Source organism: Triturus cristatus, chromosome 7, assembly GCF_964204655.1.
Source record: "Triturus cristatus chromosome 7, aTriCri1.1, whole genome shotgun sequence".
NCBI classification, from domain to species: Eukaryota; Metazoa; Chordata; class Amphibia; order Caudata; family Salamandridae; genus Triturus; species Triturus cristatus.
Window position 1 is genome coordinate 1849117948 of NC_140590.1, and position 23674 is coordinate 1849141621.

General features: G+C 47.4%; 1 protein-coding gene and 1 long non-coding RNA gene across 2 annotated transcripts in view; one reads left to right on the forward strand and one right to left on the reverse strand.

Moving 5' to 3' along the window:
- The window catches only part of LOC146813431 (E3 ubiquitin-protein ligase TRIM39-like), a 99683-nt gene extending 93729 nt beyond the window's left edge, over window positions 1-5954 (reverse strand). Inside the window, exons 1-2 of the mRNA XM_085614204.1 lie at window positions 5846-5954; window positions 1103-1198 (exon numbers count right to left, since the gene is read on the reverse strand). Of these exons, the coding sequence (XP_085470330.1) occupies window positions 1103-1198; window positions 5846-5954 (205 nt within the window). The remainder of the gene's footprint in view (window positions 1-1102; window positions 1199-5845) is intronic.
- Window positions 1-23674, forward strand: part of LOC146813430 (uncharacterized) — a 339990-nt gene that overhangs the window by 195033 nt on the left and 121283 nt on the right. The gene's annotated exons all lie outside the window — the stretch shown is intronic.

The window sequence follows — 23674 nt, forward strand, 5'->3', positions numbered from 1 at the left end:
GTCAAGCATTCAGAACACTTAGGGCCAGATGTATCAATCGTTTTACCATTCGCAAACGAGCCAATTCGCGGAATTGGCCCGTTTGCAAACGGTAAAAAGCCTTTCGGGATGTATCATCTCAAAAGTCATTCACAAAATAGTGAATCACAATTTATGCGATTACCTATTTTGCGAGTCTATTTAGGGAATCTCAATTTGTGATTCCTTAAATGCAATGCTGGAAGTAAAAAAATATTGCGACCGGGCTTCAAGGAATCACAAATTACCACCAACTTCAAGTTGGTGGTAATTTGCAAATTCCTAGAAAAAAGCACTTTTCTAGGTGCCATGTGGCGTACATGCATGCCCTTAGGGCATGTATGTGTGCCACATGTGCACACATGCATATTTCAGGGGTGTAACAGGGTGTCATTTTGGCCCCCTTGCACCCTTGAAAATGCATGCGCAATTTGCGAGCAACTATTGGGTACTCGCAAATTGCGCATGCTATTCCATTCATTCCTATGGGCCTCTAGGCCCATGGAAATGAATGCGAAGCCATTCCTTATTTGCGACTCGCAATTTGCGAGTCGCAAATAAGGAATGCGTAGGAATCGCAATTTTATTTGCGAAACCAACATACACTGCATTTTGCGAGTCCACAATAGTGAATCGGTAAAATTTGCTATTAACGACTCGCAAAATACAATGCTGATACATCTGGCCCTTAACACTTACTAATAATAATAACCATCATCATAATCACCATAAATATCATCTCCATCATCAGCATCATCATCATCATCATCCATCACTAACTCTCAGCACTCGGAACACTTAATTATCATCATCTTCAGCATCATCACCATCTCCATCATCTTCATCATCCAGCAGAATGTACATATTAAACAATGTTTATGACAAAACTTTGTATCAGACATTACTGCTGAGGCCGACGGCCACCTCCTAACTGTAATTCTGTGGTTACAATGTAGAATCAGGAGCCTCTATTTCTATTCATCTGTAGTTTTTCTAACCATGTCTGAGGCAGAGAGGCCCTTTCACATGCCATGGGGGGGGAGGGGGTCTTAGGGTGTATAAAACTCAACTCCACACTTCTTACCCAGACGGTAGAGCACGATGTTTATGAATATGTTGACTGCAACCATCACTCCCAGGGTTATCGCCTGCCTCCTTAGACGAGGGATGACCTGGCCACCTGGAGAGGAAATCACAGAATCCTGCGTTAACTTTACTTGTGGGAGTGGATCACCTGCCTGGAGCTGGAGTACAATATCACAGGACGACTTGTATCCGCAGTTAATGTGTGCCAAGTCCCTCCAATGACTGTCAGTATGTGCCAAGACTGGTCAAGATGTCTCAATGTATGCCAAGACTGGTCACTGAGTCTCAGTTTATACCAAGGCTGGTCACTGAGGCTCAGTGTGTGACAAGGCTGTTCACTGATTCTCAGTGTGCCAAGACTAGTCACTACGTCTCAATGTGTGCCAAGGCTGGTCACTGAGTCACAGTGTATGCCAAGAATGGTCGCTAAGTCTTAGTTTGTGACAAGACTAGTCACTGAGTTTTAGTTTGTACAAAGACTGGTCACTGAGACTTCGTGTGTTGCAAGACGGGTCACTGAGTCTCAGTTTATGCCAAGACTGGTCACTGGGTCTCTGTTTGCCAAGACTGGTCGCTGAGCCTTAGTGTAGGCCAAGACTGGTCACTTAGTCTCAGTGTGTGACAAGACTGGTCACTGAGTGTCAGTGTGTACAAAGACTGGTCACTGAGACTCAGTGTGTGACAAGACTGGTCACATACTGAGTCTCAGTGTGTGACAAGACTGGTCACTGAGCCTCGGTGTGTGCAAAGACTGGTCACTGAGTCTCAGTGTGTGCCAAATCTGGTCGCTGAGTCTCAGTGTGTGCCAAGACTGGGCGCTGAGTCTCAGTGTGCCAATACTGGTCACTGAGTCTGTGTGTGTGCCAAGACTGGTCGCTGAGTCTCAGTGTGTGCCAAGACTGGTCGCTGAGTCTCAGTGGGCCAATACTGGTCACTGAGTCTCTGTTTGTGCCAAGACTGGTCACTGAGTCTCAGTGTGTGCCAAGACTGGTCGCTGAGTCTCAGTGTGCCAATACTGGTCACTGAGTCTCTGTGTGTGCCAAGACTGGTCACTAAGGGCCTGATTCACAAAGGACCACCACACTCATGGCGGAGTCCCCACAGTCATGCAGGAGAGTCTCCCCACTCAGGGCGGAATCTCTGCAATGAAAATTCTCATTACGGAGATTCCGCTCGAGGGTGGACACTCCCCCACGACTGTAGGGCCTCCGCCACAAGTACTGAGGCCCTTTATGAATCAGGCCCTGAGTCTCAGTATGCACGAAGGCTGCCCACTGAGGCTCAGTGTGTGACAAGACTGGTTACTGAGCCTTGATGTGTGCAAAGACTGGTCACTGAGTCTCAGTGTGTGCAAAGACTGGTCACTGAGTCTCAGTGTGTGCAAAGACTGGTCACTGAGTCTCAGTGTGTGCTAAGACTGAAAGTGCTTCTCCGTACCTACCAAGTTTGACCCTCGGCCAATATTGAATATTGAATCTTATTGAGCACCCAGAAAAATCAGTGTGGATTGGTGCCAGCTAAGAATCTGTGAGAAAAATGATTGACCCTCAGTGTTTGCCAGGTCTGGAAGTAAGTCTCACTTTGATGCAAGACAGGACAGTGACTCAGTGTTTCCACAGGGACTGACTGGTGACTGTCAGTGTGTGCAATGTCTTGACTGAAACTTACTGCATGTACCAATTCAGCATTATACTTCACTGTGTGTGCTGCATCTGGACTGCCACTTACTGCATATAAGGCTGGTCTGTGACTCACTGTATGTACCATTTGTGGACTGTGGCTCAGTGTGTGTGCCAATGTTGTGCCAAATCTAGACTCAGTCTATGAATGTGTTCAAAGTCTTAACACTGAATCTCAGTTGATGCAGAGGTGGACCAGAGACTTTGGTACTTTTCAAAGTATGACAATGTCTGTTTGTTTGTGTGTGTGTATCAATGCTGATCATAGCCTCTGGGTGTGTGTCAGTGCTGACCATAGCCTCTTGGTGTGTGTCAGTGCAGACCATAGCCTATCGGTGTGTATCAATACTGACCCTAGCCTCTTGGTGTGTGTCACTGCTGACCATAGTCTCTCGGTGTGTGTCAGTGCTGACCATAGCCTCTCTGTGTGTGTCAGTGCTGACCATAGTCTCTCGGTATGTGTCATGCAGACCATAGCCTCTTGGTGTGTGTCAGTGCTGACCATAGCCTATTGGTGTGTGTCAATGCTGACCATAGCCTCTCGATGTGTGTCAGTGCTGACCAAAGCCTCTCAGTGTGTACCTGTGCTGACCATTGCCTCTCAGTGTGTATCAGTGCTAATAATAGCCTCTCAGTGTGTATCTGTGCTGACCATAGCCTCTTGGTGTGTTTCAGTGCAGACCATAGCCTATTGGTGTGTATCAATTCTGACCCTAGCCTCTTGGTGTGTGTCAGTGATGACCATAGTCTGTCGGTGTGTGTTATGCAGACCATAGCCTCTTGCTGTGTGTCAGTGCTGACCATAGCCTATTGGTGTGTGTCAATGCTGACCATAGCCTCTCGATGTGTGTCAGTGCTGACCATAGCCTCTCAGTGTGTACCTGTGCTGACCATTGCCTCTCAGTGTGTATCAGTGCTAATAATAGCCTCTCAGTAAATTTCAGTGCTGACCATTACCTCTCAGTGTGTGTCAGTGCAGACCAGAGCCTCTCGGTGCGTGTCAGTGCTGACCATAGCCTCTCGTGTGTGTCAGTGCTGATTATAGCCTCTTGGTGTGTGCCAATGCTGACCATAGCCTCTGGTTGTGTGTCACTACTGACCATAGCCTCTTGGTGTGTGTCAGTGCAGACCAGAGCCTCTCGGTGTGTGTCAGTTCTGACCATAGCCTCTGGGTGTGTGCCAGTGCTGACCATAGCCTTTCGGTGTGTGTCAGTGCTGACCATAGTTACTGGGTGTGTGTCAGTGCTGACCATAGCCTCTCATGTCTGTCAGTGTTGAATATAGCCTTTCGGTGTGTGCCAATGTGGGCCATAGCCTCTTGTTGTGTGTCACTGCTGACCATAGCCTCTCGTTGTGTGTCAGTGCAGACCAGAGCCTCTCGGTGTGTGTCAGTGCTGACCATAGCCTCTCGGTGTGTGTCAGTACTGACCATAGCCTCTGGGTGTGTGCCAGTGCTGACCATAGCCTTTCGGTGTGTGTCAGTGCTGACCATAGCTACTGGGTGTGTGTCAGTGCTGACCATAGCCTCTCAGTGTGTGTCAGTGCAGACCATAGCCTCTTGGTGTATGTCAGTGTTGACCATAGCCTCTCGGTGTATGTCAGTGCTGACCAAAGCCTCTCGGTGTGTGTCAATGCAGACCAGAGCCTCTCGGTGTGTGTCAGTGCTGACCATAGCCTCTCATGTCTGTCAGTGTTGAATATAGCCTTTCGGTGTGTGCCAATGCGGGCCATAGCCTCTGGTTGTGTGTCACTGCTGACCATAGCCTCTCGGTGTGTGTCAGTGCTGACCAGAGCCTCTCGGTGTGTGTCAGTGCTGACCATAGCCTCTGGGTGTGTGTCAGTGCTGACTATAGCCTCTTGGTGTCTGTCAGTGCTGACCATAGCTACTGGGTGTGTGTCAGTGCTGACCATAGCCTCTCGGTGTGTGTCAGTGCAGACCATAGCCTCTTGGTGTATGTCAGTGCTGACCATAGCCTCTCATGTCTGTCAGTGTTGAATATAGCCTTTCGGTGTGTGCCAATGCGGGCCATAGCCTCTGGTTGTGTGTCACTGCTGACCATAGCCTCTCGGTGTGTGTCAGTGCAGACCAGAGCCTCTCGGTGTGTGTCAGTGCTGACCATAGCCTCTGGGTGTGTGTCAGTGCTGACTATAGCCTCTTGGTGTGTGTCAGTGCTGACCATAGCTACTGGGTGTGTGTCAGTGCTGACCATAGCCTCTCGGTGTGTGTCAGTGCAGACCATAGCCTCTTGGTGTATTTCAGTGCTGACTATAGCCTCTTAGTGCATGTCAGTGCAGACTATAGCCTCTCGGGGTGTGTCAGTGCAGACCAGGTAACTCCAACCCGAAGCAAAGTAAAGCACGGCAGCGCAATGTATTTACTAAACCACGCAGAGCAACGCAAAGTGCAACCATGAAAACCCTTTTCTCAGTGCGAAAAGCTCTTTCTGTCGCTTTGCACCAAGTGGATGATTTTGAGGTGTTACATGGGTGGAGCAACACAAACACCCCCAATTGTTTATTTGAGTATAAAGCTAATACTTCCCTGAAACAGGCATTAACAAGGGGACATTTTTTATTTCTGCAAAAAATCTACAGACTGCATGTGAGTTGCAGGACACAGAACTAGTCCAAATAACTGTCATCCGTCTGCATTTCTGTTGGTGCAGGAATTTGCACTGGAAGGGTGTGCTTCCAGTACAAATCATGCACTATACTACACAAACTGACCACTGCACCATGGTGTTAGGCTGTGCATTGTGTAAGGCATCCTAATTATAGCAGCATCACAGGTGACAGCAGCAGCAGGGCCATCTCAGCTGATATGGTCATACACAGTTTTTAACTTTCCCCTGCGCTATAGAGTGCAGCAAATCCATCTGCTGCGTTGGGAGTGCTGCTGATAGGTGTGATTCTGTCAGTTGACCTGCAATCACCCTGTGAAGAATATCATTATTTTTTTCTGGACAGACTGCATGAGACACACTACTAGATAAGGCGGGTCTTTAGCTACTCTACACAGACTGCATTTCACTAACCCTTGTCTTCATAGCAGGTGTACTCACCTCTGTCCTGAGAGAGTGCATCAGAATTACCTGTAGATGAGTTTTGATTCATTCTGTGAGCCCTCCTCAGTGCCGCATCAGAATTACCTGTAGATGCAGTTTGATTCATTCTGTGATCCCTCCTCAGTGCCGCATCAGAATTACCTGTAGATGAGTTTTGATTCATTCTGTGATCCCTCCTCGGTGCCGTCAGAGCCTCCACTAATGCTCAGGATACTCAGAGGTGCAGGAAGCAATGAGAGCTCCTCGGGTTTGAGCCACATCGGATGAGCAGCCTCTGTGAGTGTTCTATAAAGCAGGCACAGATACAGGAAACTGCACCTAGAAGGAGCTGAGGGTGGTATTGTGAAATCTGTGTGAGAGGGAGGAAATGATGAGTGTGCAGAAACCAGCCTAGAATAAACTCCATATCTCACTCCTGAGGAGTGTGCGCATGTGGTGAAACTCTAGACAACACTCCAACATAAGCCATGAGTCACCATGGAATGTGTATGTGAGTGTGTCTGAGTGTGTGTGTGTGACAGAAAGTGAGAAAGAGAAGGAGATGACCAGACTGAGGACAAATGATATGCCTCCTAAGCCATGTGTCACCGTGAACTGTGTGACAGGGAGCGAGAAAGAGAGGAGAAGATGATCAGACTGAGGATAAATGATATGCCTCCTAAGCCACGTGTCACAGTAGTCTGTGTGTATGTGTGTGTATGTGTGAGTGTGTGTGTGACAGGGAGAGAGAAAGAGAGGAGTAGATAATCAGACTGAGGATAAATGATATGCGTCAAAAAGAAGGGGGTACCGGGAGCAGTTATTTAAACAGGTCCTGCACACAAGGCTCCTAGTTACCTTAGCTGCAAACCGGTATGCAGTTCCTAAAGGGGACAAGGGAAGGACAGGTCTTTCTTCGTGATGCCATCACACACTCCGAAGGATGTCATGCTTCATCATTGGGCTCTGCTACTGATCGGGCCGGCGCTGCAATGCCCGACGGGCTCCCATAAATGGGACTCTTTGGCGGAGATCTTTTGAAGAAGCCGTGGGGTGCGTGCGGGTAAGAGGGCAAGGATAGTGTAGTGCACAGGTAGTGGGTATTAAAATAAGTCTGGAGCAGTCCTGTTCAGAAATAATTTTAATGGTTCAGGTAGTTCCAGCTTAGTTAAAATATATGTGGACGCCCTACATGGATGCAATGTTCCTAGAGGGCTATCGCTATGTGATGGGTCGACATGTTTCGTGCCCTTATTGCTCCTAACTAGTCGTGTGGCACTTCATCAGGACCTAAGTGAGTGGATGGTGCACTACTAGAGGTCTGGTTCCCTAAGTGTATTATGGTAACCAGACACAATAGAGTGGAGCCCTAGTAGACCTTTACTGGGCAGTTGGAGACCTGTAAGGGGAGGCAAGGGGAGAAACAAACAACAACAATGGAGGTTAAAACCTGAATGAACAGGGGGTATCTCTTATGAGTATAAGACCTAACACCTGGCTAAGTAGTGGTGGGTCCTAAGCATGCACGCATAGTGGTACTTGATAGCATGCAAGTGCTTGTATAGTAGGGGCATAGTCGCATTGTGCCGCTCACAAACACCAATGGTTGCGGTGATAATGCCCCTAGTGGTAAACGGTGTTGACCACTTAGATAGTACGTTGTGTAGTTTGGATGCATACTTGATGGTGGTCAGGATAAAGAGCCCCTGAGACGCATGCTCAGTTAGAGGCTCGTGAGTTATTTGATGTTTAAATTGGTGCATAATTGAGCAGTGGAACCCACTACAGACAACGTGCGATTCGTCGTTGGATTCATGTACATGCCATGCCGCAGACCGAGCAAATGAAAGCGGTCCCACGCACTCGGTTAGAAAACCATTGGTAACTGTTACATTGGTAGTGTGCTAGCCAGAGAGTCCTGGCTCACCGAGTTTCACACGCTTAAAAACGATGCACACTCATACTAGGACACACACGTGTGGCATACTTAGGAAGCTGAGGAAGTTCCAGTTCGTCATAATGCTCATATGCACGCTAATTGGCATTGGTGTTTGAGAGAGGGAGAGTAAGAAAGAGAGGAGATGATCAGACTGAGGATAAATTATATGTCTCATAAGCCACGTGTCACCATGGACTGTGTGTGTGTGACAGGGAGAGAGAAAAAGAGGAGAAGATGATAAGACTGAGGATAAATGATATGCCTCCTAAGCCATGTGTCAGCATGGACTGTGTGTGTATGTGTGTGTGCGTGTGCGTGAGTGTGTGTGTGTGTGACAAAGAGAGAGAAAGAGAGGAGATGATGATCAGACTGAGGATAAATGATATGCCGCTGGAAACAAGCTGTATCCTACTGATGAGCTCCAACTCAGGCAAAACAGGTTTGGTGTGGTATGTGAGTGTGTCTGAGTGTGTGTGTGACAGAAAGAGAGAAAGAGGAGAAGATGATCAGACTAAGGATAAATGATATGCCTCCTAAGCCATGTGTCGCCATGGACTCTCTGTGTGTGAGTGTGTGTGTTTGTGTGTCTGTGTGACAGAAAGAGGAATAGAGACAAGATGATCAGACTGAGGATAAATTATATGCCTCCTAAGCCATGTGTCATAGTGGAAAGTCTGTGTGTGAGTGCAAGTGTGTGTGTAACAGGGAGAGAAAGAGAGGAGAAGATGATCAGACTGAGGATAAATGATATGCCTCATAAGCCATGTGTCACCGTAGACTTTGTGTGTGTGTGTGTGTGTGTGTATAGTCTGCTTGGCCTAGGACACAGCGCCAGCATCGGGCCGGTTATTTGCAGGTGTTACTGATGTCCTCTGTGTTACTTGTGAACAGGGCGTGCTTCTGTGGTAATTTATTCTAGTTCTGCAACTGCTAGGGTGCACGCTGTTGGCACAAGTACCTCAAGGAGCACAAAGGTAATCAGCAAACAGCTCGATGAACCGCTGTCAATAATCAGAGACCACCTGGCCAACAGTGTGGGGTGGCAGGAGACAGGCGCCGGCTGTCCGGCGGTGTGGGGTGGGTGTGCTAGGAGGGAGGACAGGGCTTGTTCGGTGGAGTGTACTGGAGGAGTGAGTTTTAGGAAGGACTCTGCGGAGGGCACCAAGGTGAGGCTGACTTTGCTGTCGGTGAAAGATTGATCCACCTATTAGATGTTTGATTGGAGGAGATGCAGAATCGCCTATCTTGCAGGACCTCATGTGTCTGGTCAGAAAGCAGCCGCCTGGCCGTGCAGTGTTGCAGGATGCTTCTGCGGGGGGAGGTTAGCTTGGACTAGATTAGCATATGTGTGTGAGTCAAAGGGCTTCACTATTAACACTGGAGACTATTGTTTCTCCTCTATTGATTGTATTGGTGATTTATTAAACATATGTGCATGAACCTCCTGACAATGAAGCTTCATCGTTTGGTGTCTTTGACTGACAGACTCTTGTTAATGGAACCACTGGTGAGTTCCTCGGTGTGTGTTAGGCGTGTTATCTACTGGATGGTACCTGAAGGAGCTATTACCGCGTGTTGTATTTAATGGTCGAGGTTCACGGTAGCTCAAGAGGGCCCTTTCTGTTGTCTAACTCTCGCTGCTGACCAGGTCACCATTGAAGCACTGGACCCAGTGTTGAATATTTTGGTCTTGCCAAGGAGCAGGATTGACAGCAATTACCCTATTCTTTGAGGGACCCCATGGAACATCAGAAAATGTCCCAGCGTCTGCCTTGGTGAAAGACTCATCTCCCCTATGTCTTCTGCTCTGTAGGACACCACAGGTGATTTCCCACAGACCGAGCTTGGCCACTGGTCGAACACCATCCATAAAGTCAGGTGACAAATGCCATAGCTCTCAACTCTAGGAGAGTCTTGAAGGCAGACCAGACAGACTGCAAGCTTGTCCTTCCAAGACTTCTTCTCATGAAGATTTATCAAAAGGAGGCAGCAAAGTCACCTAAAGAAAACAGGTGAAGTGACCTCCCTTCATGAACAGAATCTAGATATCTCCCAACTCACGGAATAACATTTAGAGGCAGGACTCTTATAAGGCAAGGGAATGGTTCCAGTCAAACATAAGCCTTGGGTAACAGGCGATTTTAGGCCTCCGCCGCATAGACTTGGAAGTGATGACACACACAGGTCAGTGCTTTATATGTCATATGCTGGGCACTGCCAGACAACTCATTGCCCTTCACTGGAAGAAACTCTCTGCTCACCAGGTAGCCCAATGGCTTCCCCACCTCGGGCTTGTCATGGCCATGGAGCTTCTGGCCCATAAGATAGCGCACACGGACCCCAAGCTCACCCGTGTTTGGCTGCCCCGGATAGATGATTTCACTCCTCTGGAAAATGCCTGCTTTACACCGCCCAGGCTCAGAGCGCGCCAACTCTTTGATTAGGACATCACCCGGCTATACTATGAGGTCCACCCCTCCACTGCCCTTTCCCACCCACCTCCCTTGCCTTTTTCTCCCCCTTAAAAGGCCTTGTTTCTCTTTGGCCAGGTGCCAGGCATTTTTTCGACCTCTAATGCTCAAAAGTTCCCTTGTGTTGTCTTGCATATTGTTTTCAAATATGTGTGCAGATTTAATATAAAGTCATCAATAAAAAGATTTCTAGTAAAAAAATAAATAAGCCTTTGAAATTTGGATGTGTTCAGGGCTCTTTGCTAAGTTGGGAGAAATAAAGTTACTTTCTGACTGATCCTATTGTGCATTCGTGTATGGGGCGCCTCGGGGGGGGGGGGGGGCATATAAATATATTTTCTGGCAAATAGTTGGGTACAGGCGCTTTCAGCCGAGTATGGTGAGGTGTCTGTCCGATTTCAAAAGGAATTTTTGCATAACCGCAGGCAAAAAGGCGCGCGCCCTCCCTCTCTGCTCTGAAGGAACGTTGGTTATTTTACAGAAGATTGTATTTTCTCTTGTTTACTACCCCTGCCAATCCACATTTGTCTGCCTTCCCACTGCCCCTTTAGCCCCTCTCATGGGCCTTTCTTGGTTGGAACGATGAAGCTCACGCCCCCCCCCCCCCCCCAATCTTATTGCCAAGTCACGCCCCTGCGCTTCGGGAATCCCTGAGCGAACCCCCTAATATTTGTACCCGCAAAATCGTATCATTACTAGCACATATTATGTTTTTTTCTTTCTTTGATCATAAATGGTTTGGGAGTTCTGTTTTCAGTTAATTGTACTTAATGTTGTAACTAGAAATTAGCTGGGTATATGTAAAAAAACACAGGAAATGTTGCACACCAACACACGTGTTTTGATTACATCAGTATTACAATTTAAAAAAATAGAAATACTGTAGACTTGAAATGGAATCTGGAATTCTGCAAATGTGCAGAAATATTCTACTGTTTATGAATATTAAAGAATATCCCATGGTGGGAACCACTGTTCTGTGTCTAAGAGTAACTTTAAAATGTAAATATTTCGTGTGAAGCTAGGGAACAATGCAGTGTTTTGAAAATCAATGAGGCTTGAAGACCGGTGTGTGAGTAGATTGCATTGATTCCTCACAGTGCACAGCTGCACTGACCGGCTGCTCAGGTGAGCTCTGGGAGGCAGGTGCACAGCACATTTACTCCTGGGTTACAACATCTGTTCCTCCTGCACCACAAACAGTTCCTTTCCATAGCATTCTCTTTCCATATCTGATGTACACAATCTCCTAATGAAGGGTGCTTACAACAGATGGAGTGTGAAATATACACTGGCGGGAAACAAAGTTACAAAGAGAAACTTACAGACTGTTCACAAATGAAGCTCACTTCTCCCACAGACCATGTCCTTGATGGAAGGTCATGTCTTCTGCCTTCCCTCACATCCTGTGGTAATGGCTGTCCCTGAAGCCCTCCTCACAGACCCAGAGAAGGGGTGACCAGAAACATGTGTCTAAAGGCCACCTAGAGCGCCCTGGTACTCCTCCAGAGGCCCTCACCCTACCTCCTTGGCACAAAAGAGAATGCTGAGCAGGCATTACAAGACCCCTGCTTGATGGTGAATTCAACCATGTGGATGTCTCGTGACATGGCTCACATCAGTACCACTCCCTGTTGCTGGGTGGGCCCGGTGCTGAGGATCAGGGTCTGAAATACTAAGGAGGTGTTCATATGTTCTCCATGTATGGGCAATGCCAACTCTATTCTGCCTAATATGTACTCACGGCCTAAGAGGAGTATTTTCCCCATAAATAGAGGTTGACCTTCATCAATCTAGTCTAACATCATGAACTCTAGTAAAACTGAGATCTTGCTATTCGGCAAAGCTGAGGAGTTATGGTCCTCGGAGTTATGGTCCAGAAGAATTAGGGGAAGTCCCCATTTCAAAAATATGTGCTAAGGTCCTGGGTGTGGTTATTGACGACAAACTCTCGATGGAGGAGCACGTAAAAATCACCTCGGGCAAGTGCTTCGACATAATGTGCATGCCAAGAAAGGTCATTCCCTGGATTCCCCTTCACACCAGGAAAGTTCTCATTCAGAGAAGATCTGTTATCACGGCTGCAGGTTGTACAAAATACGGCAGCACGCCTGGCCCTAAACAAGCCGCCACAAACCCCATCACTACCTCTATCACAGCACCTTCATTGGCTTCCAAATAGGAAAAGATCAATTTTTAAACTCCTGTGCCTGGTATTCAAAGCCCTGCAAGGACAGGGACTGACATATTTAACTGAACAGCTCCAACGGTACTCCCCCGGGCGCCTCCTGAGATCTAGCAGTCAAAGGCTGCTCTGTACCTGCAGAATTAGAACAAGCATTTGCAATGCAATAGGTCTCGCATTCACGCGAGTTTAAGCTATTGGCATTGTAAATGACACTGCCTTTTATTTAAGTTTTAAAAAAGAAAACAAAAATAAAAGGCATTGTTATTTGTAATGTGAGTAGCTCAAACTTGCGTAAATGCGAGACCTATTGCATTGCAAATGCTTGTTCTGCAAATGTAGAGGGGAGTAGAATTACGTGTTGTCAAGTAGAGTGGAAATATGCAGAGTGAAATTATGATGTGTGGGGTGAAATTATGTGGCATGAAAGTATGTTGAGTGGCTTGGAACTGTGTGGCATGGAGCTGAATTGTGAGATGTGGAATTCTTTGGCGTGGTGTGGCATAGACTGCAATTGTATGGAAATAAATTATGTTACCTGGAGTTAAATTATGTGGCATGGTGTGGAATTAAGGGATGTGGTGTGGAATTAGTTGGCATGGCGTGGAGTAGGATTATATGGTGTGGTGTGGAATTGTGTGGAGTGGAATTGTGTGGCATGGAATTGTGTGGCATGGAATTGTGTTGAGAGGAATGGAAGTATATGTCATGGAGTGGAAATATGTGGCATGTAATGAAATTATGTGGTCGACTTGAATTATGTGCCGCTAAGTGGAATTATGTTATTGAGTGGATTCATTAATAGTGGAGTGGAATTATGTGGCATGGAATTACGTTCCATGGAGTGGAATTATGTGGTATGGCATGGAATTAATTGGTGTGGATTTGTGTGGTGTGGCCTAGAATTGTGGGGTGTTGAGGGAAATTGTGAGACATGGAATTGTGTGGCGTGGTATGCAATTGTGTGACATGGAGTGCAATTCTGCGGAGAGGAAGTATGGGGGTGGAGTGGAATTATGTGATGTGGTGTGGAATTATGGGGTGTGGTATGGAATTATGTGGCATGCAATTGTGTGCCATGGAATGGAATTATGTGGTGTGGATTTATGAGAAGTGGAGAGCACTTTATGTGGCATGGAATTATGTGGAGTGGAATTATTTTGCATTCACTGAGATAGACATGTTACTGTGTGGCGTGAACTACAATTATGAGACGTAGTGTGCAATTGTGTGGAGAGGAATTCAGTGCCGTGAAGTGGAATTATGTGACATGGTGTGAAATCAAGTGGTGTGCCATAGAATTAGGTGGCAAGGAGTGGAATTATGGTCCGTGGAGTAGAATTATGAGATGTGACATGGAATGGTCTGGCATGGAATTGTCTGGTGTGGAATTGTGTGGTGTGCAATTATGTTGGTTTGGGGAGATTAAATTTAGGTGGTACAGTGTGGTACAATGTGGAATTATGTGGTATGAAGTGGAATTATGTCTCATGGAGTGGAATTATGTAGCATGATGTGGAGTCGTGATGTTGCATGGAGTGAAATTATGTGGGATGGAGTTGAATTGTGTGGCATGGAATTGTGGGGTGTTGACTAGTGGAATTATGTGGTGTAGAGTAGAATTAGGTGGCGTGAAATTATGTGGAGAAGAATTGTGTTGCATGGAATTGTTTGGCATGGTATTGTGCGGCATTGAGAGGATTGGAATTATGCGATATGGAGTGGAATTAAGTGGCTTGGATTGGAAATATGAGGGTGGATTGCACTTAGGTGGCATGGAGTTGAATTGTGTGGTTCAGAATTGTGTTGCATGGAGTGTAATTGTGTTGACTGGAGTGGAATTGTGCAACGTGGAATTGTGTGGCGTGAAATGCAATTGTGTGATGTGGAGTGCAATTGGGTGACATGGAGTGTCACTGAGTGGAGTGGAAATCATATAGCATGGAGTGGAATTATGTGACATGGTAATGAATTGTGTGGTGTTGAGTGGAATTACGTGCCGTGGAATTATGTGGCATGGAGCCGAATTATGTTGATTTGAATTGTGTGGCATGGCATTACATGCCATGGATCGGCTTTAAGTGGCGCAGAATTTTTTGGCATGGAATTGTGTGGTGTGAAATTGTATGGTGTGCAATTGTGTGCCATGGAGTGAAATTTTGAGACATGGAATTGTGAGGAGGGCCACTGTGTGACATGGAGTGCAATTGTGTGGAGTGGGATTAAGTGATGTGGAGTGGAATTATGTGAAGTGGTGTGGAATTATGTGGTGTGGAGTGAAAGTGTGTGGCATATAGTAGAATTATGTGGCATGGATTTATGTGATGTGCAATTGTGTCGCATGGCAAGGAATTGAGTTGAGTGGAAATATGTTGATCTGAATTATGTGGCACGAAAGGGAAGAGGCATTATGTGACACAGAGTGGAATTATGTTGTAGGGAGTGAAATTATGTGGCATAGTATGTGGCATGATGTGGAATTATATGTTGTGCACTGAAGTGGAATTATGTGGTATGGAGTAGAATTATGTGGCATGGAATTGTGTGAGTGGAAATTTGTGGCATGAGTGGAATTATGAGATGTGGAATTGTGTTGCATGGAACTGCGAGGCCTTGAGTGGTGTGGAATTATGTGGCATGGGGTGAAATTATGTGGTATGGAGTGGATTGAAAATAGGTGGAGTGGAATTATGTGACTTGGAGGGGTAATATATGGCATGAAATTATGTGGTGTGGAGTTGAATTACGTTGCGTGGAACTTGGTTGCGTGGGATTCTGTGGTGTGGAGTCGAATTGTGAGACATGGAATTGTGCAGCATGGAGAGCAATTGTGTGGCATGAAGGGCAGATGTGTAGCTTGGAGTGCAATTGTGTGATGTGGAATGCCATTGTGTGGAGTGGAGTCATGTAGGGAGGAGTGGAATTATGTTACACTTTGTTGAATTATGTGGTGTTCTGTCAAATTATGTGGCATGATGTGGAGTGGCATTATGTGATGTGGATTAGAATTATGTGACATAGAATTGTGTAGCATGGCGTGGAATTGTGTTGCATTGAGTGGTGTAAAATTATGTGGCATATAATAAAGCATGATTATGTATAGAGGTCATTTAAGTGCCTGCTGCTTGTTTCCTCTGACAGATGGTCACTTGAGAGCAATGTATCGGAGTTTGGAGCTGATCAATAACGTGTCCACAGGACCCGATGTGTTCTCGGCTCAGAGGGGAAACAGCAATTAAGGAGGATGTCTCTGTCTCCCTTCACGCCCAGGGAGGAGGGAGATGTGAGCAGAGCATCAAAGGGCTGGGTGAGAAGGGAGGGGGGAATGCAAGGGTCAAAGCGGCGAAAGTGAAAGTAATCGAGCAGACCATCAAAGGACTGGGTGAGAAGGGAGGGGGGAATGCAATTAGCAGAGGAGCAGCTGTGCACGTGCATGTGATCTCGTGCACTCAAGGTTTAGGCCAGCCAAAAGTGTGGGTAGCACTTTGAAAATCCCACATATAAAATGTCTCTTCTAGCCTTTGGCTCACGAGACCTAAAAACGAATATGAGAGGAAGGGCATTCTCTTATCTAGCCCCCGTCCACTGGAATAGCCTAACAGAGGAGCTGTGAGCATGTCCTAACCTGTCACAATTCAAGAAGCTTCTTAAGACATGGCTGTTTTGTTACAGCACCACCCTTCCGGTAATCTACCTCCCAGGCACCGAGAGATCCCTTAGGGGATGATTTGTTGCGCCCTACAAATATTAAAATTAAAATTAAATCACCAAATGTGTCATCATTCTCTGCCCCTAAGCAGTATGTGTTGTGCCCTGGCTAAGTATTGTTTCACAAGATGTCAGAGAGTTATGTGTTGAACTGTAACTGTGCATAATGCGGGTGGGGTGTTAGGAGAAGGTTAGTAAACAGTTCTAGGGGTGGGTTCTGTTTCCTCAGCTCTGAGAGTGATTGGCATCTCTTGATGGGTGCTGTGAACCTGCAGCAGGAGGTGGAGTTAGAACCCCCCCCCCCCCCCAGAGCCCACCAGGCAGACAAGGACACTCACTCATGTGTGTTCCATGTATTCTTTACTTTATTCTGCAGTCCCTCTGGACTTCACGCTAAGTTTGAGGACCGATATATTTACAGTCCAAAGGTGCAAGTTTGATATCGTATTTATTTACTTTAGGAATGTATACAAGGTGGGCTCAGTTGCAACGTCAGTGGAGCACTTTACACCCAGTAAGCTGTGGGTACTGGGAACGAGCATTAAGTAAACAAGGCATTCAGAGAGGGAGGGGCCTAGGAATAGAACAGCACAGCCGGAAGTGACAGAGGCTTGGACCGGAAGATGCTCCTTGAAGGGAGGAGTCTTAGGTCTTGACTGACAGGAGGGTTCGGTTCATTCTGGAGGCGTCGGCGATGGAGTCCAGTGTCGAGGAGCCAGGAGCAGAAGGCTTGGTTAACTGTTTTGCTTTCCCTTGTTTTAGGAATTTTTAGAAGTTTTTTTTCCCTGCTTGTAGGTCTTTCGCCACCTGTGGAGTTCGTCTGTGAGGTGAGGTGGACCAAGACCATGGGTGACCCTGTGGGCCTCACAGGCGGCTTTGAGGCTGACGTGGACTCCCAGAGGCAGCCAGAGTAACGATGAAGGAGTGGGGAGAGGGGTCCTGATGAGGCCTTTAATGCACAGCGCGGCTGAAAAGTGTCAACTGTGAGGGTTATGAGGACTGATACAAACCAGGAATGCATGAAATAAGAAGACACAATGTATTGAGTGGCTTGAGTGGGGGCATTACACTCCTCTAAATAGCTTCTTCCTCTTTATTCACATGAATAGGCGCTCAGCATCCAGAGAAGATAATAAGGCCTAAAATGATGTACTAAGATGATGATGAAATGTCAATCATCCAACCGATTTAATTATACATTAATCAGAAAAAAAAGGTGCATTGATGAAATAAGGTAACTAAGTATATTCGCCAAAACAACGGTGAAGTAGTAATTCCGTAATTAGTTTTACTACATCCAATTGGGTCTAAGTGAATACATTTCGAACCCCTTCTGTTTTATTTGTCACTCTTCATACACTGGCACGAGGAGGCCCCAAACACAACCATGAATCCTAGGTCTGGAGTACAAGAGGTGCTCAGGAGTAGATGGAATTCCAAGCTAGCCACCTTAGGGACAGCGTCAGGGCTTGTGCCCCAAATGCTTCGCCTCCTTCATATTTATTCCTCTTGATCTCTGAACCACAAGAGAAGGAGAAAGAGAGCGAGGACACAAGGGAGGAGGATTTATTGGACATGTGCCTGTGCCGGCCAATGGGGTTCTGCAGGCAGCTGATGAGGTGCCTGGAAATGGAGCAGCTTCTGCAGGACCACTGGCAGCTCGGGCACCAGGAGGAAATGTGCAAGTCAATCTATCAATCAGGGTTTGTAAAGCGCGGCTACTCATCCATGAGGGTCTCAAGGCGCTGGGAGGGGTGGGGGGCTGCTGGTCCCTAGGCGCTTAGGTATTCAGTCGGAGAGCCAGGTCTTGAGGTTCTTCCTGAATAGGGTCAGCGATGGGGATTGTCTGAGGTGGGTAGGCAGTGTGTTCCAGGGCTTGGCAGCGAAGTAGCAGAAGGATTTTCCTACGGTTCTTATCTTGCGGATCCGAGGGACGGTGGCCAGAGTCAGCTGGGCAGAGTGGAGATGTCTGGTGTGGTGTGGAATGAGAGGCGGTGGTTCTGGTATGCTGGGTCTGCATCGTGGAGAGTTTTGTAGGCATGAGTGAGGTGCTTGAAGGTGATTCTTTTGTTGACTGGGAGCCAGAGGAGTTCTCAGAGGTATTCGGAGATGTGGCTGCGCCGAGGGCTTCGAGGACCAGTCTGGCTGCGGCGTTTTGAACGTTCTGAATGTTCCTGAGAAGTATCTAGGTGACGCCAGCATAGAGTGCGTTGCGGTAGCCTAGTTTGCTGATGATGAGTGCCTGGGTGATTGTTTTTCTGGATTTGGTGGGGATCCATTTGAATGTCTTTCGAAGCAGGCAGAGCGTGTAGATGCTCAATGAGGCGACGGCATTGATCTGATGGTTCATTGTGAGCGAGGAGTCCAGTATGATGAGGCGATGTGATTAGCAGGCATTACAGCTACTAGGTCGGAGGTTGATTCCACTACTGTGGATCAGTCTAGAGCAGACACACATTCCATAGCAGGACGTAGAAGCCAAAGGAAACAAAGGCCCACTATTGCCTTAGAGAGCTTGAGACAGATGACAGGATGACTGCCTCGAACGTGTTTACCCACCCTTCATTCACGTGATGATGAGAGCTCTTCTTCCACTCTTCTCCCCTTGAGGGACTAATCCTGAGGCAGAGGGACGAGTTATGGTCCATGTTCCTTGTGCCCCTCTAATTTAATGTGTAACAATTACCCCGATATTTGGGAGAATCCCACTCAGTTCTGGCAAGAACTACAGAGTGTGTTTGAGGTATACAAGGCCAAATGGGCAGAGGTGAATCCGCTATTGAGGCTGGCGGTGCCGACTGAGGGCTAAAACTATTGACCCTCAAAGTGGCCATTGATCAGATGCAAGCTTTCAACCCACTGTCTATTTTAACTCCCTGTCTGTCAGCGCCGCAGACTCGGGTACGACGCATACGCATTCCAACCCCGCGCAGTGACGTGTCAGTATAAAACCCTCCCAGTTTTCCCTAAGTACAGCAAGGATCGCAAAGCCCTCCCTCAAATATTTGAGGACTGGAGGTAGAATAGGAAATCTTCATTCCTTTAGTATTTTGGGGTGTTCATGTGCTGCTCCTCTGTGGTCCAGGGAAACAAAGTGCAGTTACTTCCAGGAGGCACGGGCAGGCGGGGGTTGGATGGTTGACAAATCAGCAGTCCGCTGCAACCCCCCTGGGCACACATAGCTGCACTTGAAACTGGGGCGTTCCCCTTCAACGCATTAAACAGTAACATATACAATCTTTTGCCCCGGTGCCACTGCACCTACTGCACTCTTAGCCGTGCTCCTGGCGACACTCAGACTAAAGTGTTGTTTGTTTAGTCTCTGCTTAAACCAAGTATACTCTTTGATTTGGAGCCTCCTTGCCGGACTGTGAGTGCCAAAGCTAAGGCACAGCAGACATGGAGCAGCCAGAAGAGGAGCCTGGTCATGAGAACACAATGTTCACACATTATCCACACGTGTGTCATCAGAATCATCATGTGGAAAAGCAGATGGCATGGGTTGAATTGGTGGTATGCTGGAGCAAAGTCCAATGAGACTGGAAGTACGAATGCGCTTCTGCCATTGGTCAGGGTGGATGCCAGTCACACTAAAGGTGATGGGAGGAGTGCTGGCAAATAGTCTAACCACTGACAATCCCCCAGGACAGCATTCCAATCCATTGTTTTATGACCCCAGTGCAGCTCTAGACAGAAACCCCTTATGCCTTCAGGACAGCATTCTAACCCATTGTTTTATGCACGCTGTGCCGCTGTAGACAAAGACCCACCTTATCTCTTCAGGACAGCATTCTAACCCATTGTTCTATGCTCACTCTGCCGCTGTAGACAAAGACCCACCTTATGCCTTCAGGACAGCATTCTAACCCATTGTTCTATGCTCACTGTGCCGCTGTAGACAAAGACCCACCTTATGCGTTCAGGACAGCATTCTAACCCATTGTCCTATGCTCACTGTGCCGCTGTAGACAAAGACCCACCTTATGCCTTCAGGACAGCATTCTAACCCATTGTTCTATGCTCACTGTGCCGCTGTAGACAAAGACCCACCTTATGCCTTCAGGACAGCATTCTAACCCATTGTTCTATGCTCACTGTGCCGCTGTAGACAAAGACCCACCTTATGCCTTCAGGACAGCATTCTAACCCATTGTTCTATGCTCACTGTGCCGCTGTAGACAAAGACCCACCTTATGCCTTCAGGACAGCATTCTAACCCATTGTTCTATGCTCACTGTGCCGCTGTAGGCAAAGACCCACCTTATGCCTTCAGGGCAGCATTCTAACCCATTGTTTTATGCTCACTGTGTTGCTCTAGACAAAGGCCCCCTTATGCAAATCAGTACTAACCCTGCTCCCCATGGGAAAAGTTCATCTCTAACAGCCAGGCGCGGCCCCCCAGAGGGGAACACAAGCGTCACCAGGCCAAAACCAGTCTTGGGTTGCTTCTGTTCCAGTTCACGATGGACCTGGTTTGGCGATTCAGGCTGGGCGAATAATACCAGTTGATAAGCCTAACTGCCACTCATTTGGGCTCTCGTGCTCAGTTTTACGATATTTATTTTTTTATAATGTTTTTATCTGCATGTATTTATTTTTATTATTTTTTCTCATCCTATTTTTATTCTATCTACATCTATTATGTCATCTTTGTGTTTTGTTAACTGATATATAGCCACATTTGTTTAACCAATAAAAGTAAACTCTCACTTGCTACCTGTGGTACCTATATATAATAAGTAACCGAAGATAATAAACCCATGCACTCCTCTATAAACGCAGTACAAGTACATGCGCTAATGAGAAGCTCTTTAAATCAACGTTTTTATTAACTCCCTATGTGTCAATCTGCACCAATGTTCAAGTCATGGTTGACGACATGGAGAGTCACTCCAAACAAGGCCCGGCGTCTGTATTTTTATGTTTAAAAAAAATACAGAGAAAGAGACAACAACATTTTCTGTATTTATCTGTAAAAATTGGTCAGAACGGTAAATTCAGCGCCTTTACAATAATTTTTTCCCAAAAATATCTTTTTATTAGCATTTTATCAATTATACAACCACAGATGTATATCAAGGCAATGCACAGAGAGAAATAGGTACTTATACAATAAAGGAGAAATAAAGAGAGTTTTAAGTAGTTTACTGTGCAATAGTAATTCACATTTGTTCATAATTATACCTGTTAACTGCTAGTTACAGAGCTTTGCCTTGAGTAGAAACAACCCGTTTGAGCTCTCAAGGTTTGCTAATGACATATCATTCTTTTCATTATAATAAGCGTAAACATATTTTGCAAACATATTAAACCAATAACAACCAATTCCGCCTGGGGTATAGTTCTCTATTGACCATCCTTCATACATAGTACTTGTCGGATAGGATTCTACAGTACTTTGAGGGGACGTGAAGTTAAGGGGTTCTCAGGGCATCCAGTCTTACTGAGTGATGGATTTTTTTAATGCTACTTAATTACCTTCTCTCTAGCGCCTTTACAATAATTAGCACACACATAGGGGCATATTCTCAAGGAAGTATCGTTGAGTTAACGGCACTTTATCGCAGCCAAAGTTGCGATAAACTTAACGCCCCATTCACAAGATGGTGTTAACAGCCCATAACACCAGTTTACCCGCGATATCAGCCACAAAAAACATCACCACAGATGATCCCCGCAACTATCGCTAATGAGATGCAGAGTAGGCGTTCCCGAGCAAAAAGCCGCAACAACACCACTCCTCAACATTCTCAACGACCAGCCACATCGACGATACGATCACAAAACAGGCGATAAGGCGCATTAGCAGCAGGAAACTAACAGCTGCTCTTACCTGGTGAAAAGTCGGACGACAGCCTGCACCACAAAACGGAGCCCAGCCCAGAGCCACACCTGAAGGGCAACAGATGCCATGGAGCCACTGATCATGCAGCTCGGAGCCCCAACAGGGCCCATCACCCACCGCCACCACCCCCAGGATTCCCCCCCCCCCCCCAGGTACCTCCCCCCGGACAAAGACATGCCACATCAACCACACGGAATCATGTACCAAATAATCCTCCTGATGTTGCGTAATCACATTTGGTGACATGCATGTGTCGTCACAAAAATGAGTATCACACATTCACCTTTGATGTAACAAATGAAAATGTATTCAAAGAAACACAGAACAGAAATGAAGACACATGGCGCATCCCCTCAGGACAATCCATAGGTCAGAGCCTGCAAGACAAAAATCACGATGAGAAGGTGTGTCTTGCGCACATCAAAGGACAGAGAGAGAGCGAAGGAAAGAGAGAGAGAAAGAGAGGAAGAGAGAGAAAGACGGACAGAGAAGTGGGGAGAGAGATAGATGGACAAAGAGGGGGAGCGAGAGATAGACGGACAGAGAAGGGGGAGAGAGATAGACGGACAGAGGGGGGGAGAGAGATAGACGGACAGAGAGGGGGAGCGAGAGATAGACGGACAGAGAGGGGGAGAGACACAGATAATAGAAGAGATGTACAGGGAAAGAGAGTGCCAACAATGCGCACCCAGGCCACACTGCTCACCTGCTGCCACTGGTGTGGCTCCAACCACGTGCCGGTATGTAGTGTATTTCACCAGGTCACACATCTGAAACAGATCCGTCATCTGAAACAGAGTCCAGACACATACATGAATGGCAAAGTACATACAATTGCACAAGACATCCTCGCCTGTCCGCCCCTGCGCACCCAGGCAGATGCACCCCAGCCCCTCTCACTGCCCAGCGGTGCATACCCGCCCCTGCGCACCCAGGCAGATGCACCCCAGCCCCTCCTGCCGCCCAGCAGTGCATTGCCTGCCCCTGCGCACCCAGGCCTCACTGCTCACTTTCTGCCCTTGGCGTGTAGCGATGAGAGCCCACCACATGTCGCTGCAAGCCACATGCACGGGGCCCATGGATATGGCACCCTCCACATCATGCAGCCCCACTCCGCCGGCCACCATTTGATGCTGGGTCTTGATTTCCCATGGCAGAGGACATACCAGTGCACCTGGAATCATTGCAGGCTGCACACCCGCTCAGCCTTTAGTGTGCCACTAACTCCGTGATCCAGGAAGCGACGCCAAGAGGCGGTAGGCCCCCGCTGGCTCAGGCCTACACTGAGGTCCAGCAGGCCAAACAAAACTTGAGCAGTCCGGAACGCCGGGACGGGGCATCATCGCAGGCTGCACACCCGCTCAGCACTTCAGGTGCCCCTACCTCAGTGCACCGAAAGTCACCGTCCCGTGGCAGTGTGCCTGTGCCGGTCGCAGTGTATTCGGTGCCACCAAGTCTGTGCCCCGCTAGTCATGGACCGTCTATGATTGGGTCTCGTGGTGCGGGTGCCATCATGTCACCCCCGGGCAGGCTGAATGTGATGTGGCTGGCCCCTGGGCCCCCATGCCCACAACACGGATGCACCCAGGGAGAGGCTGGAAATGGCGTCGAGCACGTGCGCTCGGCCCTTTTTATTGGCAGGGTCACATGTCCTGTTACACGTGTGCTGGATGGGTGTGTTGTGGGTTACTACTAGCCG